Below are 20099 nucleotides of genomic sequence, written 5' to 3' on the forward strand. Positions count from 1 at the left end.
GCTGCCCCCAAACAGAGAAGTTGGAAGAGCCCTTCCCACTTTCTCTGTGCTTCCACAGCCGACTGGGGCACTTATTACACTGCTGAAAAATATTTTAGAACTCTCTCTCCTACTGAACTGTGAGGAGATGATTTATGGGTTTCTCTAAATTCATCTTTAGGTCTGTCTGTTAAAATAACGTATGTTCATAGTTCAAAATTTACATGGTACAAGAAGCTTATTAGGAAAAACAGCAGTATATTCTCATTGCCTGGTCCCACTTTCCAGAGGCAACTTACAGCTCTTCCAATTCTTTCTTCTGGTAGCTCTTGATTTTTCAATTATTAAATAATAATATACATTAACTTCTTTTGGTACTTAGTAATCTAGGTATGAATCATTTCTTATTCATTATTTTAGGTGCATTTTAGGTACATTTGTGGGCTCTTTCAAACCGAAAAGCAGTATCTTTTAGTTCTTGGGCAATTTCCTCACATTTTTTCTTTGGCAATTTTCTTTTCCCCATTTCACTTGTTCTCCCTCTCTGGACTTCCTATTAGCAAGATGCTGGATTCTCTGATCTTTTTTCCTTTTCCTATTTTCTCTCTCTTCGTTTTTCTGTTCTGTTTTTGTATTGTTACTGTACTGAAGATTTCAACTTTGTCCTCTAATCAAGCTATTGTTGATTTTTAAAATCTCTATTACCTTATTTTTAATTTCCAGAAGCTCTTATTTTCTGACTGTCCCCTTTTCAAAATACATGTTTTTGTTTTATGGTCCCTAAACTTTTCCTTTAACCTATCAGGGAATGCTGATTATAGAAGTTAAAAAACTTTTTTTTCTGCTTCTTACATAGTTTTCCAAATTCCTTTTTATCCCCATAAACTTTTCCCTTCCTTTTCTACCCGTTCAGGACTTTTCTTCAATGACAGGAGACTACGTTTTTTGCCACCTTTGAATCTTCAGCACAAAATTTAGAACAAGAAAGAGTTAGATAATGAGTAGATGAATAAAGAAGGAACAAAACGAAAAACATTTAAAAACAGTTAAGAATAAAAAGAAGACAAAAGATCGGAGAGAACTCTTACTGTGCTGCTGAGACTTACACACCCCTGTCTCTTTGAGCCAGTGATCCAGGACGGCCGGGGAGACACCTGTCCACAGACGGTCTCCCAACTGGAGGGACACGGCCTTCTGTGCAAACCTCAGCAATAACCAAATTATCTAATTTTATTTTTGTACAAAAATAAATTATTTAATGCTCCTCCTGTCTGGGAGAACTGAACGTATTACTTCGTAATTTCTTTGCCACGCTGTGTGGGGCCACCCAAGACGGCCGGGTCATGGTGGAGAGGTCTGACAGAAAGTGGTCCACTGGAGAAGGGAATGGCAAAGCACTTCAGTATTCTTTTAGTTTCAGGTTTTTAAAAAAATTTTTTCCTCATAGCTTGCAATAGATAAACCAAATCTATTTCTTTCAAGCAATCTACATCTAGTTTTCAGAAAGAGCAGCAAAAGTAATCTTAGACACAGTGACTGAAATGACTTAAAAGGCCAAAAGCCTACAAGGTAAAAAAAATACTTAACAGAAAATCTATTTTCCAACTCTGAGTGGATGGTTCTTGCACTTAAAGACAAAAACCTAACGTCAGTTGACTACATACTGATTTTTGTTTGTAAAGCCTACCAGAGATCTTGGTAGTTTCAAAGATTTGATATCTATAGCCCTTATTATGGTAATTTTTTAAAATTATGAAAGTAAAATATGATTTATCAAAATATCTTTAAAATGCATTTTAAAAATCACTTATAACACTACCACCCAAAGAAAATCAACATTAACCTATTAGTTTATGTTTCAGAATTTTATCTTTGGAGATAAGGATTTTCTTCATAAAATCTGGATCATACATTTTACTGTGACTATTTACAGTCTGAGATTTCTCAATCTGAACCACTGGTAACACCAAGTGACTTACTGCCCCTTAGGGCTAAGAGAATCAGAAAGAATAGTTTCTTCTCTAGATTTTATCAATATCTCAGCGCACAATCTGAGACCATACTCCATACCACATCATCTACAATTCAAAAATCAAAAGGCTGGAAAAAAAAAAATCAAAAGGCTGGATTTGTAACCAAAGAGCTCATTTTTTTTTTTTTTTTTTTGTTTCTTCAGATTTAATCATTCTTTCTTGCATCAAAAATAACAAAATTGTAGGGTGACATTAACACATGATGGTGAAACAAAAATGTGTTTCATTTCATTAGTCACAGGCTACATATCAACCAGCTGTCGAAGCTAAAAATATGCCTTAGTTTAAAATTTTGTAAAATACAAGCACTTAAGACTCATTTTGAAAGAAATGTGACTTCTTTCCATTTCTAACAACCCACTGGAAGCTTTGAAGAAGAAAAAATCAGCACCTCTAAAGCAAAAGAAAAAGAAAGGCGGTGGGAGGGGAATTCAAACGACTTACTGATAATCAGTATCTCATTGTTTACATCTTACCAGGAAGATGTAAGGATATTACACATTAAGGATGACAATTTAAGGCCACCTCAGAAGTAAACAAAAATACAGACTCTAAAAAGAAAAGGCCTGAGCCAGAGGTCAAGACATCAATAATAAAAGGTGTGCGTTTTGCGGGGAGTAGTGGCAAGGGGACCGGGCAATGGTACTCCCACAGCTTTTTCTCACAGGGGTTTTGCCAGAGGTGGAGTGTACAGCCATGTCTTCTCAACTCTCAAACATCACACTCAGCTGCCGTGACACAGAGGCTCATCTCCTTTGGGGCAGAAACAGCAGAAAGACTTCCATGTCTGGTCATTAGGTCACATGGCCCAGAAATCATGTTTCAAGATAACATTTGCTACCATGAAATATCTTGATTAGAAAACAGGTCATGGGAGAAGCTGAAATCTGAACGCTGCAATTGGAAGTCAGGTGTAGCTACAGCAAATTAAGAGATGCAAAGCTAATTCAAGGGTCTCAGAAACCCAAGAAACATATAAGAATAAAACACACTTCACTGAACTCTAGAGAAGAATCCCAGGTTCTCCTGACTCCCAGCCCAGCCAGTGCTCTTGCCACTACATCATTTTGCCAGACATCAGTACGATCCTGTGATTGTCTCTCTCTCTCTTTTTGAAATAGGAACTCTGGGGCCTAGCATGAAACATCTGATAGGGAAAGATTTCAAGTATTTTTCTGGATTTTCATTTCTTTTATATATACTAAAATTAAATTTTAAAAAGTAGTTGTCACCCAGAGTCACAGATTTATAGTTTTATTGCCTCCCGTAAAGCCTTGATAAATGTATGTTTGTTGAATGAATCTTTAAACTCACAAGTAAAAATTTACTTCACTATAAAAAGGTAAACTCACAGGTAAAATGCTGGGATCATTCAATCACTTAAGATCATGAAAACATCACTTCATTTCTAAATGACAACACAATGAATATGAGTGAATTAATTTTAAAGAAGCATTTTGAACATACTTAAATTCAGAGTGGATTCCAATTTTACTCTACTGCGCATAGTACAGCAATTTTAATCTGCTTGCTCTGCTACTCAAGGCTAATAACAATTAGCAAGGATATCTATCAGGTAATTACTTTTCTCCTCAAATAAGGACTTTGAATAAGAGTAGGAAAAATGATTAAAAGAGAGACAAAAAGAAGGAAGAGATTTTAAAAAGGGAGTGGACACCAATCATTTCTTTTGATAAACACAATAATTACATAAAGTATCTGGCATATATGTAACAGAGCTCTAGAAATGAAAAATAACTTCTTAAAAATGTAATGCTCAACCACTTAAGGGTCTATTCAGTCCTTCTACATGAAAAGGACAATTAACCACTGCATGAAAACATATACTCAAGTGATACATTACACATGACTTTGGAAGTAACAGGAGGCATGAAAAGAATAAAAATAATACTGGGGAATCCCGAAACCAAGCTTTTATCCTAGGACTAACCTTTGTCAGGTTACAACCTAAGCCTCAGTTTTTTCACCCATAAAGTGAAAAAGATCTTTAAACTTTATGATACCTATACCTTCCAAAACCATAATTCTTTCCACTGGTTAAATGGTAAAAGGGGGGATAAAGATGAAAAAAAATATACAATCAGTTCTGTTCTAACACTTGTTTTAAAATATGCACACTTGTTCCAATGCAACTGAACAAGGGGAGCATAATTCACTTTCCACGTTTGCTATGTGTCATTTAATACACAAGAAAAACTAGATGAATCCAGAAAACTGCACCCAATTGAACCAACCAGTCCAGATATACACAAAGTGCCCACACTCAAGTATCTCCCAGCTTCTTCAGTTCACTGCATGTAATGAGCCACACCCATCCGTATCATCCATATTTGGTATTACAACTTTCTGTCATATTTCAGATAACCCTTACTTCACAAGCTACAGCCCTCCTAATGTCACTTCAAGAAGCATACCCGAGGTCTCCTTCAAGGTAAACCGCCGTATTATTGTAGCATTTACGTAGTTTTAGCCATTTAACACATATAAAACTATCCTTGTTTTTATTAGGCTGCTATACGAAAAAAGCTAGTGGAGGTGATGGAATTCCAGCTGAGCTATTTCAAATCCTAAAAGATGATTCTGTTAAAGTGCTGCACTCAGTATGTCAGCAAATTTGGAAAACTCAGCAGTGACCATGAGACTGGAAGAGGTCAGTTTTCATTCCAATCCCAAAGAACCACAATGCCAAAGAATGTCCAAACTATCATACAATTGCATTCATTTCACATGCTAGCAAGGTTATGCTCAAAAATACTTCAAGCTGGGCTTCAGCAGTACATAAACTGAGAACTTTCAGATATACAAGCTGGGTTTACAAAAGGCAGAGGAACCAGAGGTCAAATTGGCAACATTTGTTGGCCCATGAAGAAAGCAAGGGAATTCCAGAAAAGCATTGACTTCTGTTTCACTGACTATGCTACACTTTGAGTGGATCACAACAAACTGCAGAAAATCTTAAAGAGATGAGAGTACCAGACCACCTTACCTGTCTCCTGAGAAACCTGTATGTGGGTCAAGAAGGAACAGTTAGAATTGGACACAGAAAAACTGACTGGTTCAAAATTGGGAAAAGAGTATGTTGAGGCTATATATTTTCACCCTACTTATTTAACTTCTATGCAGAGTACATCATGTGAAATGTTGGGCTGGTTAGTCACAAGCTAGAATCAAGATTGCTGGGAGAGATATCAATAACCTCAGATATGCGCATGATACCACTCCAATGGCAGAAAGGGGCTTCCCTGTGTGACTCTGGTAAAGAATCCGCCTGCCAATGTAGGACAGGTGGGTTCGATCCCTGGGTCAGGAAGATCCCCTGGAAAAGGACATGGCAACCCACTCCAGTATTCTTGCATGGGAAACCCATGGACAAAGGAGCCGGCAGGCTATAGTACATGGGGTCCCAAAAGAGTAGGACATGACTTAGCGACTAAACAACAATGGCAGAAAGGGAAGAGGAACTAAAGGGCCTCTTGACAAGGGTGAAAGAGCAGAGTGAGAAAGCTGGCTTGAAACTTAACATTAAAAAAACTAAGATCATGGCAACCAGTCTCATCACTTCATGGCAAATAGAATGGGAAAAAGTGACAGATTTTATTTTCTTGGGCTCCAAAGTCATTGTGGATGGTGACCGCAGCCATGAAATTAGAAGACACTTGTTCCTTGGAAGGAAAGCTATGACAAACCTAGACAGCATATTAAAAAACAGAGACATCACTTTGCCAACAAAGGTCCATACAGTCAAAGCTATGGTTTTCCAGTAGACATGTACAGTTATGAGAGCTGGACCATAAAGAAGGCTGAGTGCCAAAGAATAGATGCTTTCTAATTGTGGTGCTAGAGAAGACTCTTGACAGTCCCCTGGACTGCAAGGGGATCAAATCAATTAATTCTAAAGGAAATCAATCCTGAATATTCACTGGAAGGACTGATGCTAAAACTGAAGCTCCAATACTTTGGCCACCTGATGCGAAGAACTGACTGATTAGAAAAGACCCTGATGCTGGGAAAGACTGAAGGCAAAAGGAGAAAGGGGCACCAGAGGATTAGATGGTTAGATAGCATCACTAACTCAATGCACATGAATTTGAGCAAACTCTGGGAGATAGTGGAGAACAGAGGAGCCTGGAGTGCTACAGTCCATGGGGTCGCAAAGAGTAGGACACCACTTAATGACTGAACAACAATAAATCTCTCCCATATGTCACTGACAAAGTTTGTGAGTATTGTGTCCTTAACTCCATGTTTCCCACAAGACTTGTGGCTTTCCACACCATTATCTTTAGCAACCACACATCATGTTATAGCAGAACAGACTATATTCTTTTTTTTTTTTATTTTTTTTTTTCAGACTATATTCTTATTTGGGGAAAAAATTAATCAATGACCAGTTTTATTTTTTTCAATGGTAACAGATGGACAAGCTTCTTGAAAATCTGCTTAAGCATTAAGCCAAAGTCAGAGAAAAGTCTTTAAGCTCCCTCCTGAAGACATAATTTTTATTCCAAACTCTATCCATTGACTTAGTAGTTCCCAAATCAGATACCAGATTTGGAACCAGAATGTTATCATTCACCTTGAAATAGTGAACAAAAATTTGGATTTGTCAAGAAATAGAGGAGACACTGAATGTATCTTCTAAATTCAGACCTTGATTCTGAAAGAGAATCTTGGTAGCTACCACTGAATAATGCCACCTGTTGAATAATGGGATGTTCAACAGCTACTCAATAACTATCATGAAAGAATACGCAGCAAAAAAAATAACTGCTGCAGTATAATTATAACAATACAGTAGAAGCCACAGAACCTTTGCAAACACTCCTAATTCTTGCTAAACTCAGAGGTGACAGAGCGTAGGGAAAGCAGGAGGTCAGGTACATTTCTTAGTTTCCATTCAGACAAGATACAGGAGGCAGACTGCATCACATAGCATTGAAGCCAAAGGCTGCCTGAAGCCTGTTACTCAGAACCAAAGGGCAAATAAAAATAATGCTGCTATTCTGCAGGCACAGGAAAGATAGAGAACATGATTGTTTTGCCTGTTTGAATGAACCTGTACGTAAAACCAGGACTGATACCAGAAGTAACAAACGCAAATATAGTACAACGTGAACTCTTACAAGTCAGGCAAAGCTGTTTGGTCACTACAGTCTTGATCCTGGCACCAGTTCTTAAAGAACTATATTATTTTTCAAAAAAACTGAGATTTTTGTTTACATACAAATGCACATATGAATGCAAGAGAAAAAAGTGAAGAAAAAGAAACCATCAAAATGGTAACGGTGGTTTAATATTTGGGTAATTAGATTATAAGCTTCCCTAGTGGCTCATGATAAAGAATCCGCCTGCCAATGCAGGTGATGCAGGTTCAATCCCTGGGTCGGGAAGATCCCCTGAAGAAGGAAATGGCAACCCACTCCAGTATTCTTCCCTGGGAAATCCCATGGACAGAGGAGCCTGGAGGGTTACTGTCCATGGGGTTGCAAAGAGTTGGACATGACTTAGTGACTAAACAACAGCAATAACAAATTAGATTACAGCTGATTTCTTTTCTTATTGGTAGCGTTCATTATTTTATGCAATAAGTGTTTACTATTTTTATCATCAAAGGAAAACAAATATCTTTTTAAACTGCTAACTGAAAGAAAGTAATCCCTGATCATAGTTCGTGTAGAATCCACAGTAAACCACCAAGTGTGTCTTCCGCTTTCCAAAGGCTCAAAGGTGAGTGACTGGATTTGAAGGGCACTTCCCCCACCACACAGGAAAATCCAGGGAACTCTGCTAGAAACTCGGTCACAGAAAGGTACACGAGCACAGAGACAGACACTACACACTCAGAGTACATATAGGACCTGTTTGTTCCCGGTTTTACCACTTAGCATTTTGCTGACTCCCATAGCTATTCTGGAAAAGCTTTACCTTTGGGGTAAAGCTAATACAGTCACCGAATAGTATCCTGAAGCAGAGAATATGGAAATACGGTCTAACCAGAGACAACGGATGACCAGAGCATACCAAATGTACAATACGCCACTGTAGTTTTTTTTTAATTGAAGTACAGTAGATTTACAATATTTTATTAGTCTCAGGCGTACAGCATAGTGATTCAGGGGAGTTTTTCTGTTTTTGTAGATTATATTCCATTACAGATTATTATAAGATATTGGATACAATTATAATTCCCTGTGCTATGCAGTAAATCCTTGTTACTTATTCATGTGCAGTAGTTTGTACCTGTTAATTCTATACTCCTAATTTGTCCCCCTCACCCCCACTTTCCTCTCTGGTAATCATAAATTTGCTTTCTATGTCTGTGAGTCTATTTCTGTTTTGTATATAAATTCATTTGTATTAGTTTTTAGTCTCACATATAAATGGTGTCACATAGTATTTGCCTTTGTCTGTCTGACTCACTGCACTAAGCATGACATTCTCCAGGCTCATCCCTGTTGCTGCAAACAGCAATATTTCATTCCTTTTAGTGGCTGAGTATCATCCCAGTGTGTGTACGTATGTGTGTCTGTTGATACTGCAAATAATGCTGCTATGAACCTCAAGGTACACGTATCTCTTCAAACTAGCATTTTTGTTTTTTCCAGATGTGTACCCAGAAATGGGATTGCTGGGTCATATGGTAAGTCTATTTTTAATTTTTTAAGGACCCTCCATACTGTTTCCCACACTAGCTGCATCAATTTACATTCTCACTAACAGGGTAAGAGGGTTCCCTTTTCTCCACACCCTCTCCAGCATTCATTATTTGTAGACTTTTTGATGATGGCCATTCTGACTGGTGTGAGATGATATCTCGCTGTGGTTTTGATATGCATTTCTCTAATAATTAGCAATGTTGAGCATCATTGCATGTGCTTGTAAGGACCTGCAGGTTTTATAGCCAGCTTTCTCTCAACATCATTATCCCAACCATGATGAATATTCATTCCTCAAGCCAGAAAGCATGTATAGATTAATTACTAGATACACAGCACTATTTTAGCCACTATGGTGAATACAAAAGAAACAGGAGCAGTCATTCTCTCCATAGCATTTACCGTATGATAGCTAAAAATATGACATACATCAGAAATATTTAAAAGACATAAGACAAAAGAATTAAATAGCTAAATGAGCTACACAGATCAATTTAAAGGAGTACACTGCTCACTATGGACTTAAATAGCTAGAAAGGCTTCAGGGAGGAAGTTTTGGTAGCATAAGAAGGTAGACAAGGGAAGTCCAGGTACCGTTACCAAGATAAGCAAAGTCACTGGGATAGAAAAACCAACACTGAGTCTGAACAGACTATAATAAAAACCAAGTTGGGGAACAATAAATTTAAGGAAGGAGAGATAGCTTTGGGCAGATTATAAATCCTCTTAAGGGTTCATTTACCTCTAATCCATCAAATATACCATTATCAGATTAAGAACATTTGTGGGAAAATCTGTGTACAGACACTATGCTATATATGACAGAGAGATATGATATCCACTCTCACATTAATCTTCCAAAAGCAGGTGTCATTATTCCCACTTCACAGACAGAAACTGAAATTAGTTAAACAGAGATGTTAATTAATTTGCTCAAGGTCACCAGGTAGGCAACAGAGTTTAGAACCCAGGCCTACTTGACTCCAAAGTCCATGCTCTTTTTTTTTTTTAGCTATCCTATACTATCTCTTCCCAAAACACAGCTGTGACGATATCACTCTGAATTTACTCTCTCTCTCCTCATCACAGCATATTCTCCTATCTTTTTGACTATCAAGTGTCCCCATGATGATCCCATGTGCATCAAAGCCTGCTCTCACGAGAGTATCTGCAGCTAAAATAAAAGTGGCTAATAGCAGTTTATCCCACCCAGGAGTATTTTCACTGTTACAGGAATCAGAGGCTTCAGTTAGAAAGAAACTCCAAGTCACTTAGTGGAATACACTTCTTACCTTCTCAGAGAGCCAAGCCAAGAATGTATTTTATGATGTCCATTTTCATAGCTTATAAAGCTAAAGCTCACACAGTAAGAATCTCACCCATAAACTGAGGGTCTCCACGGAAATGTAACCTGCCCCAATCCAGGAGACAAAAGGCCAGCCGTGGCTACAGGTTTGCTCTGAATGGGAATTGAAAGTCCTGATATTTCACACTTTAGGTATATGACATAAGGGAAATGTATTTGACATTTAAATTCTTAAATGTTTTCTAAACAGGTTGCCAAAAAAAAAAATGTGCTTTGTAATATTTCTACAAATGGTCTTTTACCATCTCTGGGAACCAGGAACATTATCTTGAGCACTCTCATCTTTTCCACAGTCAAAGATCCTACAGGTACCAAATGGTGAAAGTGTCATCTCTCAAAGGAACCTACATGGGCTCTCAGGGTGGGTAGAGATGAGCGTGTAGAAGAGCCTGGCCCTGAAACACACTGCTTCACGGACTCAGTGTGAGCAGAACCCTCATTGACTATCCACTTGCTAAAACCGGAATATACTGACTGTTAGCTCAAAGGTCTATGGGTAACTTGGAAGTTCCCCAGGAAGTATTTTAATGAACCAAGGATGATATGAGTTGCAGAATGTTTCAAGATGGCTTGAATTCAACATAAGAAATTTTCCGATCCAGCTTAGAAAATATGTTGAATACTTTACAAAGAAAATAAAGGAGGTCATTTGAAAATAAAAATGACACTGTTCACTCTTTCTCAACAGAAGTTGTTATATCCTTCACCGTAAAGAAATCACTTCCTAAAAAATTCTCATTTCATCAAAGCTCTATTACGTATGCTAACAGATTTTTAGGGTGGAACTCTTGTCATAGTAGTAAAAGCAGAGTTATGCCCTTACGTATCTGGACGGCTCCTCCAGGTTCTGGTCATTCATGTCAGTAGGAACACTCCGGGTGGCCAGTGGTCCCTCTGCAAAAGGTTTTGGTAATTGGCCTCTGAACTCTGATGGAATGAACTGAAGCTGCCAACTGTCAGAAAACAAATAAGAAGAATGAGAAAAACACAGAGGGCTCAGATTGCTAAATGTACTTGAAATACATAAGCAAAAGAAGGAAATTTCATGTGAAAAATATTTCATTTGGAGACAAAATGTTTCTGAGAAACCTTAGCCAGAGAGCATAGAGGCAGAGGTCACAACTCAATCCAAGATCGTTGAGAAATTTTCAACTTGAGATCTCTCATCCCATTTCACCAACTCTCAGCAGTGAAATCTGCAACAGTGGTTATACCATCAAACAACTAGAGAAACATCAAAGTTCACTGCCAATTATCATGTGATCAGGGGACCTCTCAAAATTTAAGCAAGTTCATCAGGCATAGAGAGGAAAGAGTAAAATGTAGGAACTCACTGTGGGAAAACTACTTTGTTCCTGAGTAATCCTCAAAACTATCTCTAGTTATGAAACTGTTTCAGATGGAAAAGGCAAAGGCTAAAGCAAACACTTTAAAATACAAGCTTTAATTAATCATTAATGACTGATACAGGATCTTTATCAAGGAAAAAGATATTAGCACCAGCTGAGCTGCCGCAGCCAGTCCCCAAATGAAACAACATGACTCATCTTAACCTGACTTCTCTTTTCCCTAAATAGGACTCTTCTCCATCTGAATAAAGCAGATCCAAAGGCACTCGGAGCCCACGCTATCACATCCAACCATAGACAGCACGGAGGAAAGCGGTGCACAGGTCTTAGCCACAGCTTTCCCAGGGTCCACAGGGTGAGAGAGAACGCTCACTGTCGCTGGACAACAACTGTGTCTTCTCTAAAAACACCCTAGACACTGAGAGTCTCTAAACTACTTTCAAAAGTGGGTTAACATGAGTTAGTCATAAAAATTTCAGCACGGATCCTCAGGAAGAGCCACCAGCAGGAGCCCAGGACCCACAGTGTCCTCAGAGGCCCCCAGCCTTCTGAGGCCAGGGCAGTGCTGGGTGCATCACCAAACAGGCCCTGGGCGCTCGGCACACTGCCCACGGCTGCCTGAGACGGCCAATCACTCAAACACTCCCGAAAAATCCAAAGCGGAGGAAAAACTAAGACGACACTGCCACAGATCTGCTGTTTCTACCCCTTGATTTAAAACTCTGAGAATTAAAGGGCAACTTACTTCTCAGGCAGGAGGAAGCTGCTGGGAAAACGATGCCACTCTTTTCCGACACAGACGTTGACGGGTCGGCCTTCAGGAACGGTGTGGATGGTGGGGTCTGTGGCAATTCGATAAAATTCTGGATACAAGTCAAGGGGTCCGTGATACCCTGGAATGAGAGAGGTGTGTGAAAGCCGAAGATGAGAGAGGTGAGATTCTGATATTTAATTACAACGTGTATTAGTATCCCACTGTGATCCGTGTGAGAGGCACATAGCAACTCCAGCAGGAAGCCCGCTCAACTGCTATCAAACACCTCTATAGTCAGGAAGATGACTACAGCCAAGGCCCAATCTTTGCCAGAAATCATTTGCTTTCTTGCCCTGCTCTACACCCTCCACCTTTTTAATTTCATATTCTTTGAGCCCATTTCAATATTCTTGATCCAAATGAAGATTATAAGAAAGAATATAATCATGGGACTTGAGCCACAACTCTGCATCCTATGTTGAAGGCGTCCTTAATTCATTCTTTAAAAGAAAAAAAAATTAATAAGAATAGAGAAGAAGTGTATAGTTAGTCACACTAAAAGGAATTCTCAATCTTCTCTTCAGTTCTAAGGTACAGATGTCACATCCCATTCTTAATATGAAGTCCACAAGTTCTCCACATAGAAAAGTCCTCCCCCTCGGCTTAAGCTGAATTGTATTAAACACTCACACGTCAACCAAGGTAAAGTGAGTATGGATTAAGTTACTGTCTGTACATCTACCTTTGAACAGTGCCACAGAGCGGGAAAAAGACAGGAGCCCGAACAGGAAGAGGGTTCCTAACGCCAGCCAATTCGACGTCACGGTGTAATGCTCCAGGCGGTATCGCTGAAACACGAAGTGGTAACATTTCTAGAAGGAAACAAAACTGTTCTGAAAAAAAAGATACACCTTGCAGAATACACATCATCACAGGACATCACTGTAACTAAGAGGAAGGAAGCAGCAAAAGAGGTTCTACCAAGAGTCTGAGCATTTGCACACAGTGAGGTACCCACTCTACATTCTGAGATTAAAGCAAACTCTGCTAAATTGTCTGTAGATCACACTCCCCAGAGGGCTTGCTAAGAATGACATCTCACTGGCTTCACAGGAAACTTATTTGGATATTTTCCTAGTGACTAAAGTCCAAATAATTTTTTTTTTTAAAATACTTAAATGAAAATGCTTTTGGTAGTTTTTTTTTTTTTAACATACGAAGTATCTCAATCTATTTTGATGTAACTGGTGATTAACCTTCACTTTCCTTACTGACAAGTTTTCATCAAAGTTTTTAGTAACAACAAAATGTATCACAACCAAACAAGAAGGAAACAGAATTCCCCTCATGGAACATTAGGAAAATGCTGTTAATCATATGCTAAACTACTTCACAAACTAGATGAATATCATTAAGAATATATACACACCTGCATGAGTTCTGCAGCCTTTCGGCACCTTCCCATGAGATTTCCTTCCTTCCTTCTTTCCCTCTCAGACTAGAACTACTTTTGGAAAGCAATTTTGCAATACTTAACAAGGGCCATAAATATGTTTGAACTCCTTTCATACTTTTTGGAATCTTTCCTAAGGAAACAATCCAAATACCTAAACAAAGATATTTATCCTAGCATTATTTATAATACTGGAATAAGTAAGCAACCTAAACTCTAACATAAATTATGTCTAATCATTATATATAACCAATTCAATATATTATGTATTACATAATAATGTTATATATTATATCCAACTCAGAATACTATATTGCTATTAAAATGATGCATATAGACATGGCAACATAATGATAATATTAAGAGGGATACAGTTACATGAACCTTAAACTACAATCATAATAGATTCCATTATATGATAGGCAAAAATGCTAGAAGGAGATTTTGTTAGGGGCGTAGGACTGATTTTAGAAAGAGGTAAAAGAAATTATCTGTGATGAAATTCAATTACTTTTATAATTAAAATTATTTTTTAAAACTATTGTCCTAACAAGGATGAGATTTTAAAACAGTATGCTAAATGAAAGAAGTCAATCACAAAAGCCCACATAGTCTATGATTTCATTTATATGAAATGCCTAGAATAGGCAAAGCTATAGAGATACAAAGTAGATTAGCTGTTGTTTGTGGCTGAGGAGATATTGGGAGGGGGAGCTACAGCAGCTAAAGGATACAGGTTTTTGAGACGATGAAAATGCTATAAATTGACTGGAGTAATGCTTACACAGATCTGTGAATAGCCTAGAAAACACTGTATCATATACTGTAAATGAGTAAATTCTGTGGTGTGTGAACTGTGCATGCGTGTGTGCTAGGTCGCTTCAGTCCAGTCAGACTCTCTGAGACCCTATGGACTGTAGCCCGCCAGACTCTTCTGTCCACGGGATTCTCCAGGCAAGAATACCGGAGAAGGTAGCTGTGCCCGCCTCTAGGGGATCTTCCCCACCCAGGGACTGAACCCTTGTCTCTTTCATCTAAACCTGCATTGGTAGGCAGGTTCTTTACCACTAGCACCACCTGAGAGGCCCTTGTGAATTATATCTTATCATAAATCTGTTAAGGAAAAAAACCTATTACCCAAATTAATCCTTTTTTAATAATTGCAAATGGAGCAGAGGGTTAAAAAAAAAAAAAAAGAGTCTGACACTTCATTCATGATTAGTTCTGACCTGGACAGGTTTTAAGCCAGGATTACAATGTCCCATACTGCAAACTGCCTGAAGTAACTAACCCCAAACACCTAAGCCAGTTTCATTCAGGTTTCATAACCGAAGAACAGATGTTCCATCAGCTCTGCTGTGCTGTTACCAGTCTGTACTGGGCCCATAGAATGACTTAAAAAACTCCTTTCATAGCAATTGGATTCTTGTTGGCAAGAGAGACAAATTATTACTAGCACAAATTAACACTGCAAATATGTGATCAGCAAACAACAGTACAAACAACACCTAAGCAATCAAAGTTTTATGATCTGTATCAGCTTTAATGTACGGATACCATATCTTAGGGGGAAGCATTCTGTAATTTGCCTTTAAGCTTGTTGAATGATTTAATGTGAAACAGAATGAAGCAGACACACATTTCCCTGAAACTCACCTGAAGTGCAGAAAGGGCCACAGCACCACAGAGACATATAAGTGGATACACGGGGAAAAGAAATCTCTCCTCTTTGTGAGGCTGGATGAAGAAAATTATAAACCAAATATACATTGGAGCCAAGGTAAGCCAATATGGGTGGCCTAAATTCTGAACTGTAAAACACAGAAAAAAAATCCACCTTTCACCATATTAGACCAAAACAGCACATTTACTTTCAAAGTTCTCTTGATCTTAAACTTAGGCATATACCCTAGGGCACCCCATAAAACATTTCAACTCTTTTATTCACACTTTCTCTGATATAATTAAGGAATCAAATAGAAAGAGGTATATACTTCTTAGCTCTCCCAAGAGATCCAACATTTAAAGGTAGGTACAATACTGGATTTAGCTGGAACACAAATGAATGTCAGGTGAATGGGTAATACAGCTTAATAATTTCTATACTGGATGAAGAAAAAAAAAAAAGACTTCTCTCTCTAGAGAGAGAGGAGTCCTGCCACTAAGACTGAAGATTCTTGAGATTAACCAAAAGCATGACATAAATTCATTTCTTAGATTTTAATTCTTCTGTTTACTACATTAATTTTCTTACGTATATACCAAATAGCTATAGATGAAAGGAAAGAAACAAAGTTGGATTCTCAAACTTATCACTGGTTTCTGTCAAGCTACATATGACAAAGAACTTGTTTCAAAGAATATATAAAAACATTCTTAAAGGAAGTTTGCTGATTGAGTTTTCTCTGCTGTTTGGTAATACCCATCCACTCTGTACCTCAAAATTAAAGCCAAGAATGTACTTTAAACCATATGAAAGAACTGCAGGAATTTAATGAACACTATGACCCTGAAGAAGGAAATGGCAACCCACTCCAGTATTCTTGCCTGGAAAATCCCATGGACCTAGGAGCCTGGTAGGCTACAGTCCATGGGGTCACAAAGAGTCGGACATGACTGAGGGACTTCACCTTCACCATGACCCAAGCACCTGCTGGAAAGTTCCTGTGGTCATGGTCAGGAACATGGACACGGAGCGATAAGCCTACAACCCAAAGTGAAGGCATCTCAAACTGTGCTCCTGTTAGTGGTAAGTAGTACATGGGAATCACTGACCAAGGGTGGATCGACAGCGCCCCCTGGTGTCCATTATGTCTACAATGAGCAAGTTGAGATGAAAGATCAGGGTTGTCCTCAGAGCCCACCTTAGCATTGCTGAACCTAGTGCTCCTTAGTTACACATGCTTTTGAAAAACCAGGGTTTTTTTTTTCAGCCTTGAGACATGCAGGATCTTAGTTTCCCAGCCAGGGACCAGGGATCAACCCCGCACCACCTGCAGTGGAAGTGCACAGACTTCTTAACCATCAGGGAAGTTCCTGCAGAAATTCTTTAGGAATAAACACTCTTGAACTGCAGTAACAAATTTATCTTTTTTTCACTTATGAAATTTTAGGCTATAATTTAGGATATTTACCTTTCCAAGAAGTATTTTAGGTTGGAATTTTATTATAAGAAAAAAAGTTTATCTTCTACAAGTAAACAATCTTTTCCTCTTTTACATCTTAGAAGCTAACAAACATATTTAAAAATATGGCCTAAAATTTTGGAACATCCTCTATAAAACATTTATAGTTTCTGTTAAACTATATTTCTGTTAAACTATGTTAAATGTATTGTTTCTGTTATAAAACAAAATTTTTTTTAAAAATATAAAAAATAATGTTTCTGTATATAAAATATGCAAAATGCATAAAGAAAAAACAGAGTCCTCAATTTCTTACTAGGTGGACATGTGGGTACATGACACAATTTTAAAGCAAAATTGGATTCCTACTTTACAGAACAGCTTAATATACTGTTTTTGTTTTTACTGTTTTTATACTTATATCACAAGCATCTACAAATATTCCACAAGTATAAATTACTTTTATAGTCAGAAAAAGCTACTTTTCAAAAAAAAAAGAAAAGTGATCCTTAATAAACACAAGGAATGGAGGAATGCGTTAATACCTCAAGGGAACAAACAGCTGAATCCAAACGTGGGACACTATGTACGCAAGATGAGTGACATGGTTTCTTTAGAAATCTTCAGAAGGACAAAGGTGAGGGGGGTACCTCTAGAAAAGCTTATGAAACATAACACCAAATTCAGTATATGACTCATTTAGATCCTGCTTTTAAAAAACTATAAGTTTTTTTTCAGACAGTGTAGGAATCAAAATACTACCTGGGCATTAGATGATATTAAGAAAAAACTTAATTTTGTTAGATAATGGCATCATCGTTATGTTACAACAAAAGTTCTAAAATAAAGCAAAAGTGACTCTGAAGGCTGCTCTCATATTCTATGAACACAGCAAACTCTTTATAAACTATTAACTGTAGAAAAGCAGAATGGGGAATGGTATGGAAGGATCACATAGCATCCAAACCAGACCAAAAAGTTGGAAATTAAATCTTCTTCCAAACTCAAATGAATTTCTGCTCAGCTCTGTCTCCCAATCAGAGCAAGCATCAAATGTGGGGGAATCTCTACAAGGCTTAGTTTCCAGATTTTTGGTTGAATTTCCCAGAGATTGTTTGCCTCTATTTTTGATTATCTTAAGCAATTTACCATGCTAACATACACTCCTTTGAATACGCTTATCTCCCAAGGTTTTTTAAATGCTTTTGCCTCCCCAGATGATTCTGTAAATCATACAGACTTCCTCACTTGAAATTATTATCCAGATTATCACATAGGTTAACACAGGTAGAATAAACTATAAACAGAAATGGAAAAATGCAATAAGCCAACCATTTCCATAGGAAGAAAATGGAAAATAAAATAAGTAGACTGTTTTTTACTTCTTGGTATACATTGTTACTTCTCTTCCCTCCCCGCAAATCTATCATTCCTTATTCCACTTACCATGAAATCTCTGCAGTAGGTATTCCATGAGAGAGGTCAGTGGTAAGACCAGGAGGGCTAAAGCAAAGACTACATTAAAATTCAGAAATCCATTAATTAAATAGAAATACCAAGGTTCTGTGCCTGAGGGAAATAAAGAGACAAGAAATCATTAGTGGATGCCTCCAATACCTATGACAATGCTTGACTCACGGTGTTGCTTGTCAAGTAAATTCGATGATCCAGCAGCTCATGTAAGTGAGGGCCCACAAGCCACTCCCCCCCACCTTAGAAATCAGGTTTCAGATATTTAGCTATCATGACCACTATTGGTTGTTGTTCAGTCGCCAAGCTGTGTCCAACAATTCGAGACACCATGGACTGCAGCATACCAGGCTGCCCTGTCCCTCACCATCTCCCAGAGTTTGTCCAAATTCATGTCCATTTAATGGATGATGCCATCCAACCATCTCATCCTCTGTCGCCCTCTTCTCCTTCTGCCGTCAATCTTTCCCAGCATCGGGGTCTTTTCCAGTGAGTCAGCTATTCACATCAGGTGGTCAAAGTACTGGAGCTTCAGCTTCAGCATCAGTCCTTCCAAAGAGTATTCAGAGTTGATATACTTTAAGATTAAGTGGTTTGATCTCCTTGCTTTCCAAGGGACTCTCAAGAGGCTTCTCCAGCACTGTAGTTTGAAAACATCAATTCATCGGTGTTCTGCCTTCTTTATTGTTCATCTCTCACATCTGTACATGAGTACTGGACCACTATATCCAGCCCAAATGGGACTAATACTTTTCAGAAAACCAAACAATATAAACAGCTTAGCAGCCATCTTGTGATTTATAACAAGTATTTATTTGGTCTTCACTCCCATTCCTAGGAAAGAGCACCTAAAACGACCTACCTAATTCCTAAAGTGGTGAAAAGTGTCTTCTGTTATGCTAATTTGGGGACTTTTGGCAAAGTCCTAGGTAACCTCAGGATGGGGACTAGTTATGAGAGGAACCACCTAGTGATTGGAGGGTTAGAACTTTCAGTCCTGTCTTTCCCTCCTCTGGGAAGGGGAGAGGGTATAGCAATGGGGTTTAAACACCAATGGCCAGTGATTCAAGCAATGGTGCTCAAGTAATGAGACCTCCATAAAAACCCAAAAGGACAGTGTTCAGAGGGCTTCCAGGCAGGTAAACAGTAGGGAAGCACCACGGATCTTCCCGCCCACCCTGCCCTATGCGTCTCTTCCATCTGCCTTGTCTCCCTTCTAATAAACTGGTCAACAGAAGTAAGTGTTTCTGGAGTCCTGGGAGCCGCGCCAGCAAATTAACCGAACCTGAGAAGGGGGCTGCCGGAACTTCTAACGTGGTCAGTCAGAAGCCCAGGTGACAACCTGGACTTTCAAAGGGCACGAAGCAGAGGCCTCCCCACCGAGGGCTGGAGGGTGGCGGGGTGCGTGCAGTCTTACAGGGCTGAGCTGTATATAAGCCCATCCATATATGGGCCTTGCCTATCCGTGTATCCTATCACATTCTAGTATCCTTCCCCCTGATGTGCTCAACCACTTTTCAATAGTGTCTGTTGAAGGGGGACCTTCCACAAAAAGCAACGACTTGTCTTCCTGAGGAAAAGCATGTTCAGAGACCCAGACCCTGCTCAGCTTTTCGGAATCAGAATGAAACGTGACTGAAAACACAAGCCTTGCTCGCACAAGTTCTGATTCTTTAACTCCAAACCCTGAAACTCAGACGCTGAGAGACAGCCCCTGTTGGCACATTCCACCGGTTTTCATCTGCTCTTCCCTCGTGTGATTACTTCAATCAGGCCGTGAATGACACATGCGGGTTTTAATCACTGTGTGTTGTGACACCCGCCTTGCACCACACCAATTTCCTGCAATCAGCATTGCTTAAAAGGGTAATCAGAAGGCAGAGGAATACTCAG

The 20099-nt window shown here is 38.7% G+C and overlaps 1 protein-coding gene across 2 annotated transcripts in view; it reads right to left on the minus strand.

The window, feature by feature from the left end:
• ALG9 (ALG9 alpha-1,2-mannosyltransferase) overlaps positions 1 to 20099 on the minus strand; it is a 108168-nt gene that overhangs the window by 49473 nt on the left and 38596 nt on the right. For both annotated transcript variants that reach the window (XM_043481593.1, XM_043481594.1), the window contains exons 9-13: positions 18183 to 18305; positions 15268 to 15422; positions 12901 to 13030; positions 12150 to 12297; positions 10879 to 11008 (exon numbers count right to left, since the gene is read on the minus strand). In XM_043481593.1, coding sequence (XP_043337528.1) covers positions 10879 to 11008; positions 12150 to 12297; positions 12901 to 13030; positions 15268 to 15422; positions 18183 to 18305 — 686 coding nt within the window. The remainder of the gene's footprint in view (positions 1 to 10878; positions 11009 to 12149; positions 12298 to 12900; positions 13031 to 15267; positions 15423 to 18182; positions 18306 to 20099) is intronic.

The sequence above is a fragment of the Cervus canadensis genome, chromosome 11, assembly GCF_019320065.1.
Source record: "Cervus canadensis isolate Bull #8, Minnesota chromosome 11, ASM1932006v1, whole genome shotgun sequence".
Taxonomy (NCBI): Eukaryota; Metazoa; Chordata; class Mammalia; order Artiodactyla; family Cervidae; genus Cervus; species Cervus canadensis.